This window comes from Periophthalmus magnuspinnatus, chromosome 3 (assembly GCF_009829125.3).
Source record: "Periophthalmus magnuspinnatus isolate fPerMag1 chromosome 3, fPerMag1.2.pri, whole genome shotgun sequence".
Classification (NCBI taxonomy): Eukaryota; Metazoa; Chordata; class Actinopteri; order Gobiiformes; family Gobiidae; genus Periophthalmus; species Periophthalmus magnuspinnatus.
The window spans coordinates 5,064,944-5,092,563 of NC_047128.1; the positions used below are offsets into that span (position 1 = coordinate 5,064,944).

The 27,620-nt window shown below is 36.4% G+C and overlaps 1 protein-coding gene across 2 annotated transcripts in view; it reads left to right on the top strand.

Moving 5' to 3' along the window:
• LOC117389597 (polycomb protein SCMH1-like) overlaps positions 1-26,412 on the top strand; it is a 48,127-nt gene extending 21,715 nt beyond the window's left edge. The window contains exons 8-14 of one of the 2 annotated variants that reach the window (XM_055232570.1): positions 15,545-15,894; positions 17,394-17,523; positions 18,284-18,490; positions 20,560-20,733; positions 21,871-22,074; positions 23,214-23,377; positions 24,258-26,412. In XM_055232570.1, coding sequence (XP_055088545.1) covers positions 15,545-15,894; positions 17,394-17,523; positions 18,284-18,490; positions 20,560-20,733; positions 21,871-22,074; positions 23,214-23,377; positions 24,258-24,383 — 1,355 coding nt within the window. In that variant the 3' untranslated portion in view covers positions 24,384-26,412. The remainder of the gene's footprint in view (positions 1-15,544; positions 15,895-17,393; positions 17,524-18,283; positions 18,491-20,559; positions 20,734-21,870; positions 22,075-23,213; positions 23,378-24,257) is intronic. The other variant, XM_033987294.2, reaches the window with a different exon arrangement.
• The last annotated feature ends 1,208 nt before the right edge of the window (positions 26,413-27,620 follow it).

Here is a 27,620-nt window from a genome sequence, read left to right on the forward strand (position 1 = left end):
AGTGCCTTTAATTACATGCAAAATACAGATAACCATAACCGCCCTTTAATTATAGACAATAAACTTTTTTAGACCTCTCTCACATTTGCTTAAGTGCATTTAATAATATTTGCTTATTTTGTTATCATGACATGGGACAGTGCATATTCATTAACATGTGTTTGTCCAGCTTGTAAAAGTAATGTAATTTATAACTGAAGTTTCATTGGCAGGACGATGGTAAGACACAGTATATGGGATATTTTGTAGGTCAATTTATTTATTTATTTAAAGGACAATGTGCAGTTACATTAAAAAGATGGCTGCACCAGATTTAGCATAATGCTACTTTCCATCTGTAGTCCTAAAACAACAATTAACACAACAATTAAACAACAATTAAAACAACAATTAACACGTACAATATAAAAACAATACAATACAAATTGGTGCAAGAATTCAAAAGTACAAATATTCAGTGTTCAACAGACTAAAACAAGTAAAACAGCAACAATAAAATAGTAAAATAAAAGTAAAATTGCAGCACTTGCAAGGGGTCAGTATTATTTAGAGTGCAAGAGGTAAGTAAAGTGCCAGTATGTTTGCAGTGCATCAGAAAAACAATGCAATAGCTGCAAAAGAACACTGTGATTTTGTTTTAGAGAAGTACATTGTGACCGTTTTTTTCTGTATTCAAAGAAAGGTTCATGAATACGAGAGTTGGTCCTGCGTTTATTTCTGGACTCAGAGAAAAAAATAAATAAATTGTGGACTTGTTGTTTTCAAGAGTTTACTTCCTGTGTCTGGGTCGATTTCCTCTGGCTGCTCTGGTTTCCTGGATGAACCAGGGTCAACAAAAACAGCATAAACCAAACTGTCGATATTCTTACCACCGCAGTGCAAAATTAACTTCATATTTACAGCTTCACACCAAGACAATAATTGACTTTGAGTGGGTTTGGGTTTCAGTTTTCGGTTTATAGGCAATATTTAAAGATCCTATATTATACCAAATTGACTCTTGTGAGCTTTAAGCCATGTTATAATTGTTTTTTACCTCATCAAAAACATACGTGGAGTTGGGTTTTGTTTAGTAGACTGTTTAAAATGAACCAGTTCTGTTTTTCACTTTTCAAAAAGTCAGGAACAGCGCCTTTAATTACATGAAAAACTGCGTAATGGCCCTTTAATTATAGACAACTTCTTATTCTAATTTTGAACATCTCCATAACTTTAATTGCGATATTATCCATTTTTACATTTCCACAACAGTGAGACAGTGTATCAGATATCAGATCATTTGAGGGGAAACAAAATCTCTGAATTGGACCAATTCTTACAAAAGGGAAACGTAATTAGCAGTAGCAGGCTGTACTTGGTTCAGACGAGCAGGTAACGATTTGTGTGCTAATGAGCTAATAATTATCCACAGATGTGAGAGGAGTCGAGTAATTAAAAACCATTATTATCTTTCACTGAGGTGCTCTGATTAGGGCTTTGCTATTGTAATTTGACACCTTCTTAAACATGGAGATGTCTAGGGAAATAATTCATGTTTGGTACTGCTGCAAGTACTACTACTGCTACTACTATTGCTGCTACTACTACTAATGCTATTACTACTACTACTGTTACTACTACTACTGCTGCTGCTGCTACTACTACTATTCCTACTGCTAATGCTGCTCCTAGTACTACTAGTACTACCACTGCTACTGCTTCTGCTTCTGCTACTACTGCTTCTACTGCTACTGCTGCTACTTCTGTTACTACTACTACTACTACTACTACTACTACTACTGCTGCTGTTACCACTACAACTGCTACTACTATTACTGCTACTGCTGCTGTTACCACTACAACTGCTACTACTATTACTGCTACTGCTGCTGTTACCACTACAACTGGTACTACTGCTGTTACTACTGCTGCTACTACTGCTACTGCTACTACTACTACTACTACTACTATTACTGCTACTGCTGCTGTTACCACTACAACTGTCACTACTACTACTGCTGTTGCTACTGCTACTACTACTTATGCTGTTATTACTGCTACTACTACTAGTACTACTACTATTGCTGTTACTACAACTACTATTACTACTGCTTTTGTTACTGGTACTACTACAACTGCTTATACTTCTACTGCTGTTGCTACTACTACTACTACTACTGCTACTTCTACTGCTGTTGTTACTACTACACTCACTGTTCCTCTTTCACACTGCAGTAATCTCTGTCTTTGAGTAATTCAGCCAGATGTCCTTGTCTTTTCTTCTTTTATCATCTTTTATTTGTTTTTTTTATTGTTTACTTTTGGCATAGTGACAAAATTGAGATAGAACAGAAAAATAAAAAAAATTGTGTTTAAGATTGGCAAAACAGACTAAGTTAAAACCATAGTATTTAACTTTTCAACCAAAAACTATAGATTAAAATAAAGGCATGTGTTTTTCATTTCACATGTATCTTTACTCTGAGCGGGCTTGCATCTCCACAAACCTGACGCTTACTTGTAGGAAATTGTCCGGTTTGTTGCCATGGAAATTTTGTTACTTTGGCTATAAACTTTCACACTATGGCATAAAACTGATCTATCTCCATGGGGAATGTTCCGAAGTGTGGTTTTAACATTCCTTTTCCATGGAATCCTGCAGGCGACATGCTACCTTCAGAAAGTCACATACTGTACCTTTAAATTGCGTTGGTCTAAAATTAAACTATAACTTTTGAAAATAATAATTTGTCAGATTTAATACGGGCATTTGGTTTTCTGTGTTTTCCTCGTTTTGCGCTGGTGTGTTATTTTAATTATAATTGAAAGTAGGTCATTATGCAAATAGCCTCATATTGAATTATTCATAATGTCTCTAACACGTCGATGTCAAAAGGGACCGGGGAGATACTGGGCGGGGCGGGGAGATACGGGGGGGACGAGGAGCTACGGAGGGGGCCGGGTCAGGCTAAGTCTTACGCAGTGAAGCTTTTCTATGGATTTAATGGCATCTTTTGTCATAACGGCTTAAACATGTGAATGCAGTATACATATTCAAATACATAACTGATAAAAGTTTAGTCAATTCTGTCCATACTGAATAAGTATGTAGCTTCCTGGTTTCCATGGAAATACAAAGTTAAAACCATACTTTGGAGTGTTCTTCACAGAGATGGATACGTTTTTTGACATAAAGTGAAAGATTATAGCCACAGGAACAAAATACAATCTTTCCACGGAAACAGACAGGCGGAGGTTGTTTTCTAGAGCCAGGTTTGTGGAAATGCAAGCAAGCTCAGATTAAGGATGCAGGTTTTATTATGTTTTATTTTATATGTCAGTGCAATAAACAGATACACATACACAAAAGCTTTTATTTTAGTCTATTTTTTTGCTAAAAGATCATTTACTATCGCTTTAAAAATGTCCAAATAAAATACTAAGTCAGCAGAAATATTACTTTGGCGTGTGCAAATGGAAGATATATGGTTTTACGATGAGAAAGACCAATATGTGTCTTATCTGGAGTTGTTTATGCAGTCGTTTATCGTGTTTGGAAAAAATACTGAAGAAATGTGGCAATGGAAGATAATACAATTGAGTTTATATAGAAATAATCTTCTTTCTCAAAGGAGATACATTTTACCCAATTCAATTTCAAACCTGGTAGCCGTTTTGAATGTAATTTATGGTGCTATAAATACGATTCCGAAGCATCCTCTGGGGCGGTGCAAGTAGGACTTAATTATATTTCAATGACAAATTATGCTGATGATGAGTTTCAGTTTACAGTGAATGAAAACCAATGCATCTTCTCACTGTTTCAATATAAATAATCATTATCATCTTTAAAATAACCAGAAAATATAATATTAAAAAAGTAAATTAACTGTGTTATATTTATTTGAATTTAAACTGTGTGAATTATTTAGACTCAATATACTCAGATAATGTTATGAAAATAAGTAGGTTAACGTTGGCACACTTTAAGGGAAATAATTGCAATTGCTTTTAGATATATGTTTAAAGGGCCCATATTACACTATTTTCTGATCTATGTTATAATGTCGTTTCCTCATCACAAACATACCTGGAGTTGTGTTTTGTTTCATTCAGATATGTTTAAAACACAAACCCTGCATATTTAGGCTGAGATCTTCTCTCAAACACTCTGTTCCACCTTGTGATGTCATGTGGTAATACAGGAAGTGTATTACTGTACTGAACTATCTATGCATATCTACTGAACAAAAGGTAAAAGGTAGCTATTAGCTTGAAAACTACCACTTCATGACATCACAAGGTGGAACAGAGCATTTTGAGCTTTGGAGATGTAGACAGACTAATAATAAAGGATTACTCAAACATGGATGAATGAAAGAAAACACAACTCCAGGTATGTTTTTGATGAAATATCAGCATTATAACACTGCTTAAAGCTCACAAGAGTCAATTTTGTGATTTTGTTCAGATTACACATTGTAAACAAGTCTAGGAGCGTTCATATTTGAGAGAAGACTAATAAAAGTACATAATAATATTGACTAGCAGTTGCATTATATTATTATATTACAACAAATTCTATATTAAAACTAGATACTCAGTTGAAGTGTAAAAAAAAAAAGAAATCAGTGTGAGAGCTAGTATAAGACCACAGAGTGACACTGAACAAACACTGAAACTAAAAACACCTATTATTTACAGTTTAAGTTTGTTGGGTAGGTCTTTTCTTCTAGACCTGGACGACTGAGGGATTACACAGATATCTCTTTCCATTGTCAATTCTTTACTATTGAAATCATGTTGGGAATGACTTTTTGGCTGATGGTGACTACAATACTGCTTTTTCCATAAATCACAAAATATTTAGTTCTTTACAGAGGAAATTGTAGTATCTAAATAACTGCAGCCTTTATGATTTCACAGTAGCTCAGTTAGTAGTGTTCATCCTTCGATCTGAAGGTTCGAATCCTGCTAGGCCTGTCATGATAATTACTACATTGAATTACTGTTCAATACATGAAAGGTGGAACAGTATATTTTGGGGGTAAAAATCATTTATCATGTGCACAATTTCTTTGCGAAAGTGTGGAGATTTTGAGTACTATTGTTGAAATAGGATAAGATTTGACCTGTGGAGGACTGCAAAAGTAACTTCTCTGGCTACTTATTCCTTCATTTTGCTATTCATTATATATATATTCATTTTGCTGCTGCTTATGCCACGTAGTAATACTGTCTATTTAAACACGTTTTTCTGGGATTATTTATCATTATTGTTATTGTGTGAGTGACATAAAGCAGTTTCAATATTATCGTTTCTCGACATATATCTCTCTAATAATACATCGTGCTTCAATATGTGTTATCGTGAGGTTTAAACCCCGCTCTCAACATAAACATCAGTGGTAAAGCGGTCAGAGCCACGGCCCCACAGGTTGGCGGTGCGATTTCAGCTCCCACAGATGAATAATGTTGTTGTGTCCTTGGGCAAGACACTCAACCCACTTCACTGTCTGTGTACACTGGTGTATGAATGTGTGCGTATGAATGGGTGGGAAAGTACTATACAAAAACAAAAACGTGACCATTTAACATAATTTTTACTCCAACTCAACTTGCAATTTTGAGTCGGCGTTGATATTCATTCAGTTATTATAAGACATGTTACAGATCTGATATCTCTTCCATCCTGTGGGTGTATATGAGCGATCGTTTCAGATGAAGATGTCTCTAGTGACAGGTTCCTCTCCCCCTCTTTGTCCCTCTTTGGTCCACTGCACATTGTTCAGTCTTTGGCTCCTGACCGCTGCTTTCACCAGGCTTTCCTGACACACGGCTAAGGTTACGCTCAATATAAGACCCCCTCGTGGGCTCGCTCAATGAGGCCGATCTTTGTGGGTTTTTACAATAGGAAAAAGATCGTTTTTAGTACCACCGTCTGCAATAGAAATAGTAACGTGTCATCTTGTTATAGTGTCTTAATACATACTTAAAGTTAGTCGTAAGTAGCTGTAATTTGGTAAGTTGATGATTTTGTTTGTGATCGCAACATAAAAATATACAGAAGAGGTTACTTTGAGTATTTTTGAGTATTGAGGTTTTTTGATTAGTATAAATAGTAGTATTATAAGACCATCGCAGCCATTATGACATAACTGAAGCTGTTTACTCTGTTACTACTACTGCATTCTGTATTACATCTGTAGCTAGCGATTATCATTACTGTACAGTGTTCCCATTACTATAGACCTGCATTGCCCTAAACCTAAATCTATACCCCAAAACACAAAATTTAACCACCTAAATAATGATAATATATTATCAAACGTGCTACATATTTTATGAAGATATGGGTATACTTAAATACTTTTACTTTTTACTCTTTAAGTACATTTTTAAATGGATACTTTTCCTCAAATAGATTTTTTTCATGTGATACTTGTTTTTTTGTATCTGTACATTTACTTAAGTGACAGAATTGAGTACTTCTTGTACCACTGACTACTACTACTACTTCTACTACTGTTACTTCTACTATTACTACTACTACTTTTCCTATTACTACTACTACTACTTCTACTTCTACTATTACACTGTTTAGCTTTTAGAGTTGGCCCGGCTGTCTACATTTCAATCACAACTGCTCTAATCCACTTTAGCCCACCAGCCCCTCCCTTCTCTCCCCCCTCTCCCCCGGTCGGACCCTCCCCCGGGACCCTCACCACGCTAGCCCCATTAGCCCCGTGCTAACCCTCCGCTAACCTCCCCCATCCCCCCAAAGCCACTGCAACTTTAAGAGGCAGGTGACTGACTGGCTGTCGATTTGGCCCACAGATAACATGCATAAACACCCCACCCCACCTCGCTTTCTCACTGTCTCCACCCCTCCCTCCCCTTCGTGATATGCAAATCAAACATACCCCTCTCTGCCCGCCCCTGCCGCTCATTCATTCGGTGGGCAGGATTTGCAGTAGTAGTAGTAGCAGTAGCAGTTCCTTTGTTGTGGATAATAGTACCGGGAGAAAAGTACTACTACCACTACTACTACTCCTACAAGACAGACGCATAAGGAAGTAGCAACAAATTGAGGGAGAATCACTGGGAAGTCATTTAACATTTGAATAACTGAAGTGTAAAAGTATTTTGTTAGTAGTAGTTGTTAGAAAAAAGCAGAACCAGGAAGCGGCCGGCTTGAGAAAGTGATATTGTCGGGAAATACTTGGTCCATTTGTGCAATTTGTGATAAGAGGCTGCAGTTCGAACTTCTGCTTTTGAAATAGTAGACTTGGTGAGTTCATAATGTTCTTTCTTTTTCAAAACTGTTTCTAATTTCAAAGGTGTGAACTTTCATTTTTGACCTCAAGTGCTGGTTTGGCCATGCGTTCGTGAATGAGAGGTGAGAAAAACATGATTGTGTTTGTTGTTTCTTCTGTGGCTTGTTCAGTTTTGTTGCTGATTTACTTGACAATAAGGCTTTTGTTTGTTTTGCTAATCTGGTTGGAATTAAAAATTTGAGTTGTTTTTGTAGAGCTTTGAAATTCATGTGAGCAATTACACGCAAATCGCATCCAATCTTTTTGAATCAGCATTTTTATTCATCATTATAATTTTTAATTGTTTGGCAAAGTTTCAAAGGAGAATTTGAAGTGGCTCATATCTTCTGCAAAAAAATATACTTTTGTGATCTAACCTTGGCTGGGAGATAAGAATTTAATCTGAACTACGTAGGTAAGTGGCATATCTCTAAATTCCTCAAACGTTACATAGTGCCAGAAGAATCAATAGTGTTTGTGAATGATCAGCTTGAAGTAGGCAGGGGTGGAAGAAGTACTCAGTTTTGTTTCTTAAGTACAGATAACGGAGCAAAAAAAAAAAAAAAAAATTCAAGTAAAAGTAAAAGTATCACATGAAAAAATCGACTTAAGTAATAGTAGTAAAGTACCATTTTAAAAAATATACTTAAAGAGTAAAAATAAAAGTCTTATAAGGCTTCAGATGTAGTGACTGATACAGATTTATGTTGGATTTTGTTTAATAGAAACAATTAAATTGTTAGATTGTTTTTTCCAGCTGTTTTTATTTGTATATTTTTATGAATGTGTTTATTTTATTTATTTTTATTTATTAAAAATAAAATCCTTAGACATTTCAGCGAGTCTCAAACAATAATAAAAAATACTTTTACTTTTCAGTCCAGCTCTAAAAATATATTGGAGTAGAAAGTACAGATACCAGCACTCAGATGTAGTGAAGTAAAAAGTACTACACTTTATAATGTACTAAAATTTCTACTTACATATAGTACTTTACTACTTATACTTCATTAAGTTTCACCACTGGAAGTAGGGAATAGTTTCTTCCATCTTCCAGACATGTTTTCTTGATTCTGGATGTATTTTGACATTTTACTTTTTCACTTTTTTTATATTTGTTCATTTTGACTTACTGAAGTTGCCATATAAGGTGTGTTTTTGTATTTTTCAAGTGCAGCTAGTATAATACTGTTCATTTTGTTCAATCTGTTGTGTAGCAAAACCTGAGTTGTCGCATTTTTTTCTCCTGGCATCTGGTTTTCTCTGAAGAAGGATTACTATTACCTTGGGTGTTGTTTACATTTTACATATTGGCTGGACAAATGAGTAATTACGTCGTCTCATTTTACACGATTCAGTTACATAGCAGTTACAAAAAGCCAGCATCTACTCCAAGCCAAATTTCTTGCATTTCTTGACCATAACATCCGTTTCAAGTAGAAGGGCACATTGTTTTGTAAAAGGAGACAAAATAACAACCTCGTCCTCAACAGCCACTCTTCACGAGCACACTCTTTCACTCGCACACACACTCACATACACACACACACCCCCACACACACACCCACACACACACAGAGTCTTGTGCACGCTCGTTACCCCTGGGCGAACTGTGGCTAACGGGTCAGTGGGTCAGTCTTTGTTACAGACATGATCACTGCCATATGTTTTTTTTTCATTACACCCAGAACAATACATACAGGGCTAATAAAAATGTTAGCTAGTTGTTGTCTTATGTTGTTTGAGCAATTAGCATTAGCAAAGCCATTTAGAATTTGTATGTCATATTATGGTAGGCTACATGCTTACAATGTTGATGTTTTCCCTTTTAAAATACAATTACAAGAGGATAATTAAATAAAAAAAAACATTGTAGTTTAAAAGTTCTGCTTTTGAGGCTAATTTTTTCAACAACGAATAATTAAACAACTTAAATGTTATTAGCATAGCATATTTGTTCTCGCTTTTTCAATTAAATTCCAGTTTATTTTGTATCTTTGTTTATATTTGGGCGACACGGTGGTGCAGCAGTTGGCGCTCTGGCCAACGTTCTCCCTGTGCCTGCAACATCAAAGTCAATATAAACACAAATAACAGAATACATTTTAGACATTGTGACTAAAATATTTAATACAGTCAATCAAAATCATTAGTGTCTCATCATTTGTGTCTAATAGGCTCTGTGCAAAGCAGCATGCCAGCTAGCTAACAGTCCCTTTTATTAAAATCTGAAAACGTAAAATAAACAACCTATTGGTGATGGGACAATATACGATAATGCCGTTAATTTCGGTAAAAAAAGGTCCGCATTTAATCGTTTGTGGCATTTTTTAATAATCGTGATCATAGCACATGATTTATAATTGCTTTTTACAGTACCAGACTGCCTCAGGTTTCCGGTTTCAATACAATGTTTAGATGTGAGTTCTAGTGTTTGTCCACAAGGCACCCTCTGTCATAGCAATGAAACCTGTGAGCTTTTGTGCCTATTCTGAATTGGGGATTCATCACCTCAGTCATCGTCATGACTAGTCGTGGGCAGGCAGTGGATCTGGCTCCCAGTAACTTGAGCCGAAAATGTCCACCGTAAGTGACATACTATGTGAAAGAAACTATTGAATGTAGTTTGTGTTAGTTTGAATTTGTGTGAATCTGTGTTTGTGTCATGTTAGTGTTAGCTGAACAGCATTTTGTACAGCTGATTGCACAGCTTGTTAGCGGGGCGCATTGTTTTACAATCATTTACAACAATCGTGAATTAATCTGGATACCTATAACCTCTTAGGACCAGGCATCCACATATGGGGACAACATATTTTGGGTTGTCTAGGCCACAATGCATTTTTTTTTCTCCACAAGGTCCTGGTGTCCACATATGAGGACATTACACTGCCTTGGTTTAATAATTATCATGATAATATTGTTAATCACTATTATTTTGGTCACAATAATTGTGAGTCTAAATTTTAATATCAATATCTTCCCATCCCTAAAACCTATCAAATTGTTTTTATATGTAGAATACTTAAGTTTGTGGTGTTGTTTTATTATTTATTATGCACCAAAAGCAGCATTAGCATTGAGACACAAACATGTTCACTGTTATGTAGTGTTTAAGATGTTGTCAGTGACATCCACCCGCAGCTCCCTGTTCACTGTTTTATCTCTAAATATTTATTCATTTTAGTGTGACTCAGCAAAAACCTCAGAGAGATAAAATTGAACTGGAAGTAGTGATGCTAAAAGCATGTAAAACCTATTGCTGTTTTAACATAAAGGTTAAAAGTGCTTGGATGCTGCTGGTGATCTGGCAACTGCAATTTAAAAAGTATTGATTAGTTAACGATATATAGCCCATTTCCCCCACTTTTAGTACATTATCATACTCAAAACAGCCAAGCGTAGTTGTTTTTCTACACTGGCTTTGTGCTTTAGCCTGGTTAGCTTAGCCGTCCCCCTGTGACTCTGTGAAACCAAAAACCTGCTCTTTCTTCACCTGCTTTCACTCATTCTCCAATTAAGGAGCTTTTCATGCTTTTACTGTCTGTTCCCCTCAGAGAGTAACACAACCCCACGGCCTCTGCCAAAAACACTGTACTGAAAGCTATGGCTCATTTGAGATCTCTTCTAGTCTTCCATTTCTTCATTTTTTCTGTTCCACTACCTGAACACTACTTTTTCTGTATCTTTTGTTTAATAATAATGACCTAAAATGAGAAACAAGAACCATACAGTTTATTTAAGTGAATACCATTTCTTCTTTTATATAGCGCTTTACATAAAGAAACCACTCACCCATTCAGGCACACATTCATACATACACTGGGGGGTGAGGTGGGTTAAGTGTCTTGCCCAAGGACACAGTGTCAGGATTTATTTGTGAGAGCAGGAATCGCACCGCCAACTTTGGGTCAGTGGATCTGACTCTACCAACTGAGGTAGTGTCGCCGTTTATTCGTTTATGTCTCTATGTTCTCCCAGTGTTCACCAGACACAAAAACATAACTTTTTTCAGAACCAGTAGTACCTTCATTTTTTAGCCCTAATTCGAATTGCCATTAATAATTATGATCATTTAATAGTAGCTCAGTTGGTAGAGTTTTTGTCCACTGATCCAAAGTGGATCACAGGTGAATGCTGTCATTGTATCCTTGGGCAAGACACTTAACCCAACTCCCCCCCAGTGTCTGCATACATTGATGTATGAATATGTGTGTGAATGGATGAGTGGTTCCTTGATATAAAGCGCTTTGAGTGACTTGGAGGTGGAAAAGCGCTATATAAAAATGTGATCATTTACATCAAGACTATTCTAAAACTTATGAAAGGTCCTGTTTTGGTATTTCCTTTCAGTATTCAGGTTTCGTAGAGCAAATGAGCATCCAGTTTCAGTACTAGTTGTAGTATTAGTAAGCTAGTATCTGGTATCTTTTTCACAGTCGAGATTTTTTATTTTTTTTTAGCCATTATAATACAATGGAAGCCCAATATTGAGGTAGTGCCTGAAAAACAGCTAATAATCTCTATATTACTTCATATTATCAGGTCACACTCAGGCTAATTAAGATGGACGGTGTATTTTGCCTAACAATGCTGCATTCTTTCTTCATGTAAATCACTCCATTGTTTGCAAAAGTAGGCTTATATTTCTCCTTCAGGTAGGGACCCTCTTTGTTTGGTCACGGCTGATGCCTCTTTAAAGGATTCAAGGGCCATTGTTTTGGGGATGTGGATTTTAGCAGCAGCTGAGCTCTGATAAGAAACGCCTGAGTGAGAAGTGGAGAAGTGACAGTTCACCCTGTGATTTTTAAAGGTAAACAATGAGGGATAGTGAAAGCATGCTGCAGCTATTTTGTATTGTAGGCCCAGTCTATTGTCTAAAAATGAAAAATGACAGTACTATTAAATAAACACATAAGTAAGTAAAATAAATCTGTGTAATCCCAGTCATCTAGGTATGATCCATAGTAAAATAATAATTCAAAACTGTTTACTATACACTCCTACAAACTGGCACTCAGTGTTTTGAAAATCATTGGTGGGCGTATTACAGTTGACACTTTGGGGATGGGTTGGTCTGCAGATCATCCTTGGTTTAAGTCCAGGTGATGGAGTTTGTGAAATATTTCTTAAGCTTTCACTGATGCTGTCATCTCTTCTCAAAGTCAAGATCTTTGTCATCCTTGCAAATTTGAAATGTTCAAATTTTTTTTTTTTTTTTTTTTTTTACATTTGTGTAAATAATGGGCTAAAAACTGATTCAAAGTGGATATGTATATCAGATAGTTGGCCTATAGTTCATGTTGAAACCATAAACTGTATAAAGAAGTGGACTAAGTGAGTGTGACATCACCCATAGCTTTCAATTCCAGTCAAATGAAGCTCTTCAAGGCTGGCAGTTATAGAGGCCAATTTAGAGCAGAGTTCCATATTTGGAATTCCAACCATGAGTACCATAGCAACTAAAGAGTCAATCCGGAGCCAGGCTGTTGAAGGCAACACCCTTTGGTTTAGCAGAGAGCGGACACTTAGCAACACTGGCAATCAAACCTATTGCTAACACTAGCGGGAACGACCACGGGGAAAGAAAGCACCTGATTTGTCTGTTATTAATGTTCATATCTTGATTTACGAATGCAATACTGAAGTAATCATGTAGAGTGGGTTAATTGGAACATTTTAAGACCAAAATGACGAGCCTGATAGCAGCAGTTACAGAGAGAGGGGAGTAAATTTTACAATGTCAAGTGAGTTGAAGCCAGAGTCCATGGAGACGATGGCATGCTCATGATCACTTCCTATTTGAAACGTGGCGCCTAGCAGGTTAGGTCCATTTATATATACACTCATGCTTGAAACTCAGTTGTGAATTATGTTTAGACAACTTTCAGAACCACTGGTAAAATGGAATTTGTATTAGGTTTGTTAGTTCAACCTTGTTTTAGTTTTTAGTAGGGATGCATCAATACAGACACTGGTACTGAAAAATGAGCTAGATATGATGAGCTAGGTATGGGTTCCATGACATTGTTTAAGCTAATATCCTGATTGGGCCTTTGATTTCATGTAATAAGATTATTTAGGCTGATTTTGGCCTAGAATGTCTCACAAGGTTTGAACATTTATTCATAGGAAGCTGTTCATTAGTGATTTTGAAGGATAAAAAACAGTTACTACACAAGACATCCAATTACGTTATGTAAGTTCACTGTTTTAAAGAAATAAGTGCTATTTTCCGTCCCTACATTGGTATCTGTTAAAATAGGGCATCAGCAGATAGTTTATAGTTCCCGTTTCATTTTTATTTGATCATATTGGGTCATTTTCCTGGCTTTAACTTTAGAATGAAACACGTAATGTTCTGGTCTGTTAAACTTAATTACTAGCAAGACAGTTAAACTCTCCCTTTCCCCTAAATACGCGTTGGCCCCTCACCATATTCATCTGAGTCGCTCTATAATGATGTTGTTGTTTCCTGAAGCGTTGCCCAGAGCCTCATGACTTTAGACCTTGTTTGAAAGTGTTTTGAACAAAAGAACTCCTGTTTGAAGCTACACGGCTCAGTCTGCATTTAGTCTTTGACCTTTGAACCTTGCCATCCAACTATTTGGTAAAAATGCTGGTTTCGATCATAAGAGTTGCCATTTCATTATGAAGTGTTTGAACGGCTAGGGATGCCTTAAGCCTCATTTTATACTTTTTCTATGGGTTTGTGGTCTTAAGTACATCTGTTGAAATCGTATACCCTCTTAATGCAGAGGAGGTTTCAGCTGTGGTCGCCTGGATGCTGTTTTTGCTGAGATATTTCGGCTCCTATCCAGATTCAGAAGCTATTTTCAGTCTGGCACTGAGAGTTATACTACAGAGTTGGATCCTTATACCTACTTAAGCATATTTATTTATATTTTTTTTCTATAACCATAACTACTGTTTCCATTTCTGAAGTATGTAACCATCTTTTTAAAATCAAACGTTTTAAATTACAATATGACATGAACAACCAAATAATTTTCATTTTGGTTTACTTGGACTTTTAGTTTCAAATGAGATGCTTTTAAAATTCTCACAGTTATGATTTTTATGAATATGTAGTGAATGATCATGATTGTTAATTACCCAAATAATCTTGGCATTCGTATTTAAAATCTGTATCTCTGTTGTTCCCATAGCAACACTTAAAGGGAGACTGCCATTAAGTCAACTTTTTTGTTAGTGAACTGTGTACATTGAGTTTTAATAGCATGGCCTACTGTTTCTTTAAGTGGTAGTTTTAGTGCGAACTCAAAAAACAGTCAAAAAACTGTCACACATGACTTCCCCTGATTACAGCCAGGTGTTTCTGATTTCATACACCTGGCTGCAGGGGCGGAGTTTGAAGTGTGGATACCTGATAAACCAATCAAAGTGTTCTTTATACCCTTCCCCTCTCTCCTTTTCCCTTTAGTCTTTTTGAAATGTGGTTGTGGCTGACGTTTAGGTGTTTAATCCCACTTTAAAGTCTATATGACAGTACTTTTTCATTATAATTAAGATTTTACTAAAAAAATTTCCTTATTTGTCTATTTTTTTCTGTGTCTGTGCTTCTGATGTTTATTTGACTTCCTGGTTGGACACAGGTTGCAGATAAAACATATGTAAAGGCAAATCCATAACATAAGTACTATCCCACCAAACCAAGTATTAATTAGAAAAACATGAAAATATGTCATATGCACATTAAAGATCTTATATTACACAAAATTGACTCTTGTGAGCTTTAAACCATGTTAGAATGTTGTTACCTCCTCAGAAACATACTGGAGTTATGTTTTGTTTCATTCACACATGTTTGAGTAACTCTTTACCTGTTTACCTCCAAAGCTCAAAATGCTCTATTCCACCTTGTGATGTCATATAGTGGTAGTTTTCAAGTTAACAGCTACATTTTTACTTTTTGTTCAGTAGAGATTCCAGGGCTGAAATCATCCAAATGATTCTAGTGAATGTGAATGGAGTTTAAAAACACAGTGGAGCACTTCCTGTATTACCACATGACATCACAAGGTGGAACAGAGTGTCTTCAGTTTGAGAGAACTCAGTGTAAATATGCAGGGTTTGTGTGTTAAACATGTGCGAATGAAACAAACCACAACTCCAGATATGTTTGTGATGAGGAAACAACATTATAACAGAGATCAGAAAATTATATAATAGTTTAAACAGATGAGACAAAACTAATGTTCATGTTTTGTCTGTTTTCTCTTCCTCAGTCACTCTTCCCGGCGCGCTCCTGGCTCCTGTCTCCTCCTCTTCCTCCCTCACGACTCGCCGCTCGTCGCACAGCTCCTCCTTCATGCAGAACTCGTACCGCCTCCCCCACCCCTTACCCCCACTCCCGGTGCGTAAGGGGGTCCGAGGAAGACGACCCAAATCCCAGACCATCGCCCTCCTCAAGGCCGCGGCGGAAGCGGCGGCAGCGGAGGCAGCGGCGGCCGCAGCCTCCACGTCGGTCAACGGGAATGGCTTGTCCCGTAGCAGCCCTCCCAGGACCACCAGCTCGCCGGGGGTAACGCTGGCCCCCCGACCACACAAGAAGAAAGCTCCCAAGCCCAGCAGCAGGGTAAACAACATGTCCGAGGAGTAATATGTTATGATATGGCCCATTGGCTTTTTGTAATGTTTTTAGGGATGTGGCTATTGGCTAACAAGGTGATAAAGAGCGGAGGAGGACAGGGGGCTGAGGGATGGGGAGGGAGGGTAATACATTATGCTCAGACAAGGCTAGCAAAGAGGCTGTTTCGGCTGGCCTGTTTTAGTTTGCAGCTTGTTTAGAGTTTGGAGTTAGCACATAAATCTTGGTAATAAATTGTACCAAACCCGTTCCTAATTTTGGAACGTGTAACTAATCGCATGGCAATTTAATCTATTTATTTAGCTGACAAACAGTATTAAAACCAAAGCTAAAGACTGATCTAGCCCCATAACACGCACACTGGAATGAGCATGACAAATTTTGGTATATGGTACATTTGTTCCTTTAAAGGTCCTATATTACACAAAATGGCTTATTGTGAGTTTTAAGCCGTGTTAGAATGTTGTGTTTTGTTTCATTCACACTTGTTTGAGTAACCCTTTATTATTAGTCTTTCTACATCTCCAAAGCTCAAAATGTTCTGTTCCACCTTGTGATGTCATGAAGTGGTAATTTTCAAGTTAACAGCTACCTTTTATCCAATCCAATCCACTTTATTTATATAGCACATTTCATAAACAAATTTATCTTTTGTTCAGTAGAGATTGGCAACTGCAGGGCGGAAATGATCCAACTTATTCTAGTGAAATTGTATGGAGTTTAAAAACACAGTGGAGCACTTCCTGTATTACCACATGACATCGCAAGGTGGGACGGAGTGTTTTCAGTTGGAGAGAAGAACTCTAAATATGCAGGGTTTGTGTGTTAACAAAACACATCTCCAGGCATGTTCTTCTTGAGGAAACAATATTATAACATAGATCAGAAAACAGTGTAATATGGGCCATTTAAAGACAAAAAAATACATAATTAAACTTAATTATTGGTAGACCAGATGGACCTCATTGGACATAAAATGGTATATGTATTTGGCATATGTATTTATTAAATTTGCATACTCTACATTTAAATACTGATTTTGACTTAGTTGATATTGTGACAGTATTTTTTTCAACTTTAGCTAGTTTCTTTAATCTGAATAGTCAAACACACTTGATTTCAACAAAAATAATTGTCATATTCACCCATCGAGTTTTTATAAGACACATACTCAAAACTGAACAAAATTTTTTTCATTCTTTCTTTATCTTTATTTATACGGACTCTCTTATTTATGGGTTCCCTGTTTAAAATACAATACAAACAAGCAAAATTAATAGTTATATCCATATTTAACATTAAAGACGTGCGGGTGTGTGTATAAAAGTTTGTTAATAATTAATAATGAATTGATAAGATCTTAAAGGGGGCATAGCTAAAACAGGACTTAACCAGGACTAAATACAGCACTAAACCTGGACAAAATAAAGTCTAAACCAAAAATCCAGACAGACTAATTAATGAGTATTTAATTGTGTTTGCTGCAGAAGAAGTCCCGTCTGGTCCAGTCTTTAGGGTCCTCCCCGGTCTTGCCTTCTCCTTCAGAGACCAGACTCAGCTCCAGCCTGGTCTCCACGGACAGTAACCATAGCAACGGGTCCAATGTCGTCTGCACAGGTAAATCACATTAACCCAAGGCCGCTAATAATTCATGAATGCTAATGGTGTGTTTATAGTCATTCGATATGGGCATTTCCAGGTTATACCTCTTACAAGTTTGTTTTGTGTTTGGTATTGAATTTGCTTTTATGCGTTGTACGTACTTTTAGAATGTAGATCCAAACTTGATTTAATCTTGAGAGACAAACGCATTTATTTTCTATATAGCATGCTTGTTGTTAGGATTACTGAGACGGCAAAACGGCGCTCTGGCCCCTGAAAGTTGTGAAAAGCTCATATAAACCCATCACAGTGAATTATTAAGATGCTAGGGATGCCTTAAGACCACTGCAAACCACTTCACTTCTGTTTTTTACATTTTTAAGACAGTAAAAAATACTGTACAGCTCCTAAAATATTTAAAAATATACATCTATTGTCTTGTGTGCCTGCTATATTTACCTTCAAACAATAACCTTGAAGTAAAAAATTCAGAATAATAATAAAAAAAAAGATCTGACCATTGTGTCTTTCTAATTCTAAAGTATATTTCAGTTATGTTTTTTTATATTACACAATTTTCTGATCTATGTTATAATGTTTCCTTCACTTTGTGTTTGTTTCATTCACACATGTTAAACACAGAAACCCTGCATATTTAGACTTCTTCCACCTTGTGATGTCATATGGTAATACAGGAAGTGCTCCATTGTGTTTTTAAACTTCTTAGTTCTGAACACAACTTTTAAAAACCTCACATTTGTCCCTTCTCTTTCAGTGTGTGTCTATGTGAACAAACATGGAGACTATGGTCCAAATCTGGATCGTAAACTGGTGCAGCAGCTCCCGGATCACTTCGGCCCGGCTCCGGTGAACTCTGTCCTGCAGCAGGCGGTCCAAGCCTGTGTGGACTGCACCTACACACCCTCCGGTCTGCTCTCCTTTCTACAGAGCCAGTCCCACAGCGGAGGAGAGGTCATCAGAGGTCAGGCACACAAGACTGCTGTTACTAATGCTTTTTTTTGTAGTGATGGGACTTTCGGCTCTTTTATGGGTTCCATTCTTGTAATAGAGCCGTTCAAAAGACTGGCTCTTTAATATTTATTTATATGACAGAAGCCAATGTGAGAACAATTTTTTCCCCCCCAGATGTTTTAGGAATACAGGCAGAAAGACAAACTACAATGAAATATACTGTTTAGTTGTCCAATATTTTGCTTTTCTGCACAAGCACAGTGTGATAGAATTGTACAAAATACGAGTGCATAGATATGAATGTATCACCCACCATGTACGTGTGCAAAAAAAAAAAAATAAAATAACATCCCCATTCCAACCTATCTCAACCCAACATTTAGAGCATATGCCACCAATTAAATATTCCCAATTACAGACATCACAACAGGTAGGTACTGGCACACATTCATATCGTTAACACTTGCAAATTTGAAAAAAAAGCTACACTGACAAAGAGTTAGTGGAGTAGCTTATTAACAGGGAACGTTTACAATTCAGGCCAATATAGTCTAGAACGGATAACTTTTCAAAATGTATTGTGCAAACTTAAAATGTTCTAGTGTTATAGCACTACATCTGATATATCTGATGTATATTTATGCATTGAACAAAGCCAAAGCCATGTGCAGCAGCTGAGAGTGTCTGTAATCAGTGCTGACATGTGCGCCTAACCTGGTGAGGGATTCTGGGAAATGGCTCTCCCTTGGGGGTCTGATCAGATCTGGCCTGGGTGGGAGGGGCGCAGGGAGCAGGGGCTTAATTTGTGGATTTGCAGAGGCTTGGCTTGGGTGGGAGGGTGTAATGCAGTTTGGGCTGTGGGTGTTTTGAAAAGGGGAGGGTGAGATGCTAACCCCGACACATCTGCTATTTTTCTCTTCAGTCATTTTTGTTTCAGCGTTAAATTACCTACTTGTTATAGATAATAACTGTCTAAATTGTGAATGTCTTATTTTGTGACTTATTATAAATAAATCTTTTAAATGTACTAGCACATTATGGACCAACTGTTCTCTATGACAGTATAAACATTTTCAAATAGCACTTTTGAACTAGAACAAGTCTAAATTTTGAGCAAATACTTATGTTAAAACTTTTTTATGGCGTTTCGGCAAGTATAGACCAGCGCAAATATATGTATAAATGTGTATGTTCAGCCAGAGAAAAAAATATATAAATAAAATAAAAATAAAAACTGACTATGATGGTTAGATTGCTGGTTAGATAGAGAAACCCAACCAAGACTAAGATAGCTCTAATCCAAGTCTAAACCTCAACTACAGCAAGACTAGCCCAAAATTAAAGATGGATTTGACAATCTCTAGAACCAATGGTGGAACGTGACAAAGTAAAAGTAGTAAAGTAGTAAAAATTAGGTATCTGTATTTCACTAAAGTAGATTTTAAAGTGGATATTTTTTCTTTTACTTGCTGAAAAATATGAGGGTTTATTTTTAACAGTTTGGATTTTGAGCAACCAAAAATACAAATAAAACCAGCAAGAATAAAAAGATAGATTCAATTATTTCTCTTGAACAATATTCAGCACAAATTTTCATCAAATATCTTTTGTAGCCTTATAAGACATCAAAATCTACACAAAATACTTTTACTTTTTACTCTTTAAAGGGGTACTTAAATACTTTTACTATATAACTCTTTAAAGTGATACTTAAATACTTCTACTTTTTACTCTTTAAAGGGGTACTACAACTTTTTTTTTGTCCAGTTGACAGATTTTAATGTTTCTTTTACTGTAGATTTTTTTAATGTGATACTTTTACTTGAGTAACTTTTTACTTCTGTACCTGTACTTTTACTTAAGTAACAAAAATGAGTACTTCATCCACAACTGACATAGATAGACCTAACCAACACTAAAATGGCTCTAAATCAAGTCTAAACCTAGACTAAACTATGACTAACCCAAACTAAAACAACACTTGACAAGCTTATGTAGAACCACATTTTGCGAACGTCTTTTTAGACCATCCCAAGCAGTTTTCCTTGCATTAACTTCATATATTTCTTGTGTCCCCAGTTCGGTCCGACCATGGTATCCGATACGTGAAGCTGCCGTCCGTTTCCAGTGCCTCGTCCGTCCTGCGTTTCTTGGAAAATCTCTGCTCACATCTGGAGAGTGACTGTGTGTTCAGCTCACAGCCCTTCAGCCCATTCACAAATAACAAACGCTCTTACGAGAGGAGCAAGTCAGGTCAGGCAAACTACGGCTGTGTGGGGAAAACTATGAGATATATTTACAGTTAATAGTAATACGTTTTGTTTACTCAGTTTCTTTTACTCTATTTTTGAAGAAATTGTACTTCTAAGAGAAACTGTTACATCCAAAACCTTTTACTTGTACTTGACCTACACTACCAGACAGAAACACTATTTTTTTTTTTTTTTTTTTAATTTTGGTTACTTTTACATTTTATATACATACAGAAGACCTGAAATATATGCAGTTATGTAACATATCCACCCTTTGCTTTGTCCAGAAATATTTAGTGTGTGTTTTTTGACTGGAAGTATATATTTAAACACCAGTTAAAAGTTTGGACACACACTCATTCATTTTTTTTTTCTTTTACTGCTTTCTACATTTATATACATACAGAAAACATCAACTATATGAAGTAAGATGTATGGAGGTATGTAGCAAAGAAAAAAAAGTTAGATAACTACTATATATTTTTCGACAAAGCAAAGGGTGGATACTTTGAGGATTTGAATATAAAATAAAAATTTGTTGAGTTTTGTATTGACTACATAGTTCCATATATCTTACTTCATATATTTGATGTCTTCTGTATGTATATAAATATAGAAAGTAGTAAAAATAAAGAAAAAAAAGATTGATAGTGTGTGTCCAAACTTTTGACTGGTAGTGTAAGTAATATCGCAAGCGTTAATACTCTTTCTTGCATTAAATCTTTGGTTATTAATTCCACTGTGGTTAAATCTCTACAGCGTGAGATGATCACTGTGTTTTTTCAGACTTGTATTGTTTATAATACTAATTGGAAATGTCCGGTTTGGTACAGTATTTCATATTCTAAATCATGCAAAAACAAAAATTGTGTTATATTTAAGTCTTTATATAATAGGTTTATTTAATTATTATTATTATTATTATTATTATTATTATTTTTTTTTTTTTTTTAATAACATATTTTTGTGCCAAATTCGCCCCTATAAGTGCTGGCCTCGATGAGCTGAACGCCATGGGTGACGTCACACTCCATTAGTCCACTTCTTTATACAGTCTATGAATTTAACCTGTAAAGTTGAAAATATGACAAATGCTAAAAAAATATTTACTTATATCGTTGCATTTTGCCCCAAACAGAAAACGGTCTGTCCAATGAGAACTCTTCAAAGGACAACACCCCCATCCCTCGACCTCCTCACAATAACGCCGCCGATTATCGAGCGGCTAAAAAAGAGCGGGCGTTTTACCACGGCCACACGCAGCAGACTCCGTCCCCTCTACGCCGAGTCAACTCCAACCCCTCTGACATCACCCCAGCACATATCAACAGGAGAGTGGAAGGTAAGAGGACAAGACTTCAGTGCTGTAATGTAGAGGTAGGATTTTTGTGTTGTTTGTTTATTATTCTCTCAATAGAAATAAACCAATTCTATTTTAATAATCCACAGATAGTTAGCAAAGTAATAAACAGATTTTTATAGAAATTGAGCATCAGTTATTTCTAATCGTCAGTTTGATATTGTAATGATCTGATATTTTGTGTTTAGTTCAGGGTTGACACCTTTTATTGTTTTTGTGACTGTTTATGTTGTTGTTAAAGCAGACCCATCATACAAAATTAAAATGAGAGCTTTTGACCTTATTATAGTTGTTTTACCCTCTCGAAGTTGTATTTGGAGTGATTCGTGTATGCTTGAGCAATCTTTAATAGCTTGTTTTCAAGACACCATTTTGCCCATCAATCCCCTTCACCCTCACCGGTACACACCCACTGCTCTGTACTTACCTCGTTTTCCAATTTTATTTTCTAAATCGGTGATATGTGGTGATATGTGTAGGATTTGGCAGAGTTACATAGTCGAAAAAAAAAAAAAAAGCTCACTAGTGTGATCTGCAGCTATCCATCGGAGGTGCCGACTATTTGTTAGGATGACGTTTATGGTGATGGCACTGCAGTTTTCTAATGCGAAAGTTTGTGGACTTGTTTCTTTTATTAAGTTGTTTTAGATGAATATTGTTTAAAATGTGCAAATTATAAAATAACGGGTGACCTATAGATTATAACTATAGAACAGACACAAGCACAATAGGTCTGCTTTACACTTGGTTGCTATGCTGCAAGTTGACATGAAGGTTCTATTGGCCAGTTACTGGTCTCTTTCGGAGGCTGGCTCTTGTGAGTTGAGGCTGCTGTTGTTTTGCTCTTCTTTTGGCATGGGCTACAGCCTACAGTAGCTCTTGTGTTCACAAAATAAATGGCCAAAAGAAATTTGTCGTGTTTCCTTGAACCAAAACACAACACTATGATTGGGTCTTTTTAGTTGAAATTTCACAGCCCATCTTCAGCAAAAGCATGTGGTTTTGAGCAGAGTTCAGACTTGGGAGGAAGGAATTTGACTTTTTTGGAGTGTTTCGTTGTTTTTTTTGTTTGTTTTTTGATGCAATTATATGAAATGTAATCACAAATTAATTTCTGCAAGTTTTTACAGCTCCCAGCTCAACAACAGGCCCAGACCATATGAAGCAAGACACAGAGCCCTCGGGAAACGATGCCTCCTCCTGGACAGTGGAGGAAGTGATCCGGTTTGTCCAAGAGGCAGATCCCCAAACTCTCGGTCCACATGTTGATCTGTTCAGAAAACACGTGAGTATTTTCCTGAAGGCTATGCTCATTTTACTACACATCTGGTTTGGGGTACTCAAAGTTTTTGGTATTCTTGGTTAATAATGTACTATGCAATGTAACTAGCGGAGGGTCTGCCACCTGCCTGTCTCCATGGTGATGTTACTGCTTTGCCTGGAATATTCCACAGTATGGCAGCAAACTGATCTATCTTGTATTCAGTTATATACATTTTTATTAATCAAAACCCTGACTTGTAACTTGGTCTGGTGGTGTCAAGTTTAATTACAAACTGTGGAACATTCCAGACAAAGTAATAATAACATCTCCATAGAGACAGAAGGCGGACCCTCCACTAGTTAAGAATATACCTTTAATGCACCTTTAAAGGTCCCATATTACGCAAAATTGACTCTTGTGAGCTTTAAGCCATGTTATAATGCTGTTACCTCTTCAAAAACATACCTGGAGTCGTGTTTTGTTTCATTCACACGTTTGAGTAAGCCTTTATTATTAGTCTATCTACATTTTCAAAACTTGAAATGCTCTGTTCCACCTTGTGATGTCATGAAGCAGTAGTTTTCAAGTTAACAGCTACCTTTTACCTTTAGTTCAGTAGAGATTGTCAATTCCAGGGCTAAAATGATCCAAATGATTCTAGTGAGCACTTCCTGTATTACAACATGACATCACAAGGTGGAACAGAGTGTTTTCTGTTAGAGAGAAAACACTGCCTCAATATGCATGTGTGAATGAAACAAAACACAACTCCCAACTCCAGGTATGTTTTTGATGAGGAAACAACATTATAACATGGATCAGAAAATAGTGTAATATGTGCCCTTTAATGTCTTAAACTAGTTGCATTGTGGTTTTAGTAACAGATTTTTTTTTTTTTTAGGAGATCGATGGGAAGGCTCTGATGCTTTTACGCAGCGACGTCATAATGAAGTACATGGGACTGAAACTGGGGCCCGCCCTCAAACTGTGCCACCACATCGAGAAGCTAAAACACTCCAAACCGTGAACCAGAACCAGCAAGGACGAATCTCCCTGGAAACGCAACGTGTTTCATATCAACCACAGACACTTGTATACTTCCATCTTTAATGAACTAAAACTGAGCATGACGTCTGGATTTAGCAAAGCCGTTTTTATATTTTGTTTCACAGCAAACTGAAGGATTTATTTATTACCATTTCAGTTCAGTTTTCTCAAAGACGATAATACAAGTACTGTTACACACACTGGTTTGGATAACACTGATGGTATTGGATTTGAATGCCTTTTTCCCAATGGATCCTACAGCACATAGCAAATCTGGTCTATTGGAGTCCAAACTTTGGTGGATTAAGTTTTGAAGCAAGATGCACAGTTACAACAATATATCGTGTTCTCAGTGTAATGTAAATGCCTTTGACAACTGCAGATTATGAAATGTTTTGTTGTGTCTACTTTGTCAGACTCTATTGAAAGGACATTGTAGTCTCATAATCATAGACTGTATATATAAATGGACATAGCTCATCTGCCAGCCACGTTCCAAATATCTGGCTCCAATTCACTTTCTATTGAAAAACTGTTGCATCTCTGTCTGTAGCTGCTGCTGTCAGGCTTGTCATTTTACTCTTAAAATGTTCGTATTAACCCGCTCTACGTGATCCTGGTATTTTTATTTTGCTTTTTTCTCCGTAACTTGAGACAACAGGAATAGTAATAACAGACAAATCAGATGCCTTCTTTCCCCGAGCTCCCGCTAGAGTTAGCAACAGGTTTGATTAACAGCATTGCTAAGCACCTGCTCCGTGTTAAACTAGCAGTGCAGGCAAGAAGGGGCGTTACCTTCAACAGCCTTGCTCCAGATTGGTTCTTTGGTTGCTATGGTACTCTCGGTTGGAACTCTAACTATGGCACTCAGCTTCAAATTCGCTGCTATAACTGCTAACCTCACACTCACTTAGTCCACTTCTTTATACAGTCTATGCTCATAAAAGATACATTTGTTTGAGAAGTACATATTGCAAAAATAGTATATAGTTTGGTTGAATATTGCAATAAAAGTGTATTTTGTCAGTGAATATGCAAAGATTTCACAGTTATAGCTCACCAAATTAATAGACGATTGTGAGGTTAGTGTTCGCCTATTATCTGTGTATACTGGCTTCATTTTAGCATCACTGGAGTCAACATTTTTATTCTAATGTTGTATAGTATTTGCCATGAGGTATGTTGGCCATGGTCACACTGCAGTCACAAGTTGCTAAAACAGCTAAGCTATTTATTTTGATTTGGCAAAAGAAAAAAAATCTATTTTGTCAACTGAGCAAGTTTTGGAGTTTCTGTTTGTTGGCTAGGTCTAAACTGTAAACAAATAGGTGTAACAAACAAATATAAGGCAGTGTCCAACACCTTTTGGATCCTATAGCGCATCTGACCTATTCAAACATTGGTAGATCAACTTTTGAAGCAAAATGCACACCCCAGTCCGCTGTACATCTCCATCTCAAAGCCACTAAGCACTCCTTTGAAGATAGTGAGGTACAGATCTTAGCCAAAGAAAGTAATGGTTTGAGAGGGGAGTTGAAGAAACAGTTTTTGTTAGGAAAGACAATCCTTCCTTGAACAGGAATGGGGGACCTTAAACACTTATCACCTATCTATAACTCCATCTTGACACCCAAAGCAAAACAAAGAAAACAACAGTGCTAGCCAGGATACTAATAGCCGTGAAATCACACCTAGCCTACAAACAGAAATTGTAGATGTTTTGAGTTTCAGTGTAGTTACTTCCTCCCTTCAGATAGATATAAGGCAGTGTCCATCAGTAATCTGACCAAAACCAGAACTGAAGAAGCGGCTTAGATAAGCAGCTTAACCTTAAAACTGTTGTCCAGTTGACGAAATTGATTTTTTCTTTTGTTATGGATCATACCTGGACATCTGAGGGAATACACAGACTTATTTTGATTTGGATAAAAATATGGTACAGTTTGTAGCAGGGCTGGGAAATAAAACAAAATTTAATTGCCATTTCTAATTGTCAATGTTCAGATTTTTAAGCAACACCCAGTCCTCTGTCAGTAAAACCATGTGGTTTGGACAAGAATTCATATTTTGGAATAGCATTTTTTTTTTTTTAGACTTAGTCTATCTGTACTGATTTTTATTTTGTAGTTGAAAAAGTTGAAAAAATATGAATTGAAAATCAAGCTCTTTATGAGGGGAAAAACATCAGCATTTTTCCATATCACCAAACCTTAATTTCTACTAAAGGGAAAGATTGGTTTAAATGCAGAAAAAGGCATATTACATTTGCAGTCTACACATATTAATGTTGATATACAATAATCAGTGGTGGAAGAAGTACTCAATTTTGTTACTTAAGTAAAAGTATAGATACTGGAGCAAAAGAAAATAATACTGTAATGCTTTTACTTAAGTAGATTTTAAAAATATATATATTTAGAGTAAAAACTAAAAGTATTTCATGCATATTTTGATCTTGTAAGGCTTCAAATGATTTTGATAAAAATTTATTCCTACCTCTTTATATTTGTATATTTTTGTTTGTTTTCTAAAGTACAGATGCCCAAAATTTATATTTACGTACAGTACTTTACTACTTAATGACTTTCCACCCCTTTCGATATTTACCTGATAAGAGCAGCACAGACAGTATTTTAAATCAGATTTTGTAGAAGACTTTTGAGTGCAGTGTGAACGCGGCCAAGGCACAGTCAAATAACACAGACCAATGCAAACAAGAAGAGTGTACCGTACTGTATATTTACTGTTTAATGTTTCAATTATAACTGTGATGTACACTGAGAAATCTAATATTTTTGGGAACGTTACATAGAGACATTTCAACTGAAAGGATTGACTGAAGTGACTGGGATGAAGTTTGAGCTGTGTACATAAACAGGGACTTTGTATAGAGACAAGCCAAAAGGTTGTTTTTGATATGATTTTATACTGTAAGAAGCATATTAACCTGTATCAAGCGTATGTGTAATCAGCTTTTCTGCCTGAAATACTCTTGTGTCATATAACTACCTACAGGACGGTGTTTTGTCAGTAAATATAACCTTAAGTATTCATTTGTTTTTCCATGGCAGAAAAACTCATTTTCTGAACATTTCAGAATCATTTTTAAACAGAATCCGTCGTAGTTCCCTGCGTTCGCTCCTGTAGTGTGATGAGTTATACTTGAAACCATATTGCTTTAACGTGAATCTCAGGTTTTAGTAGGGCTTGTTTTAAG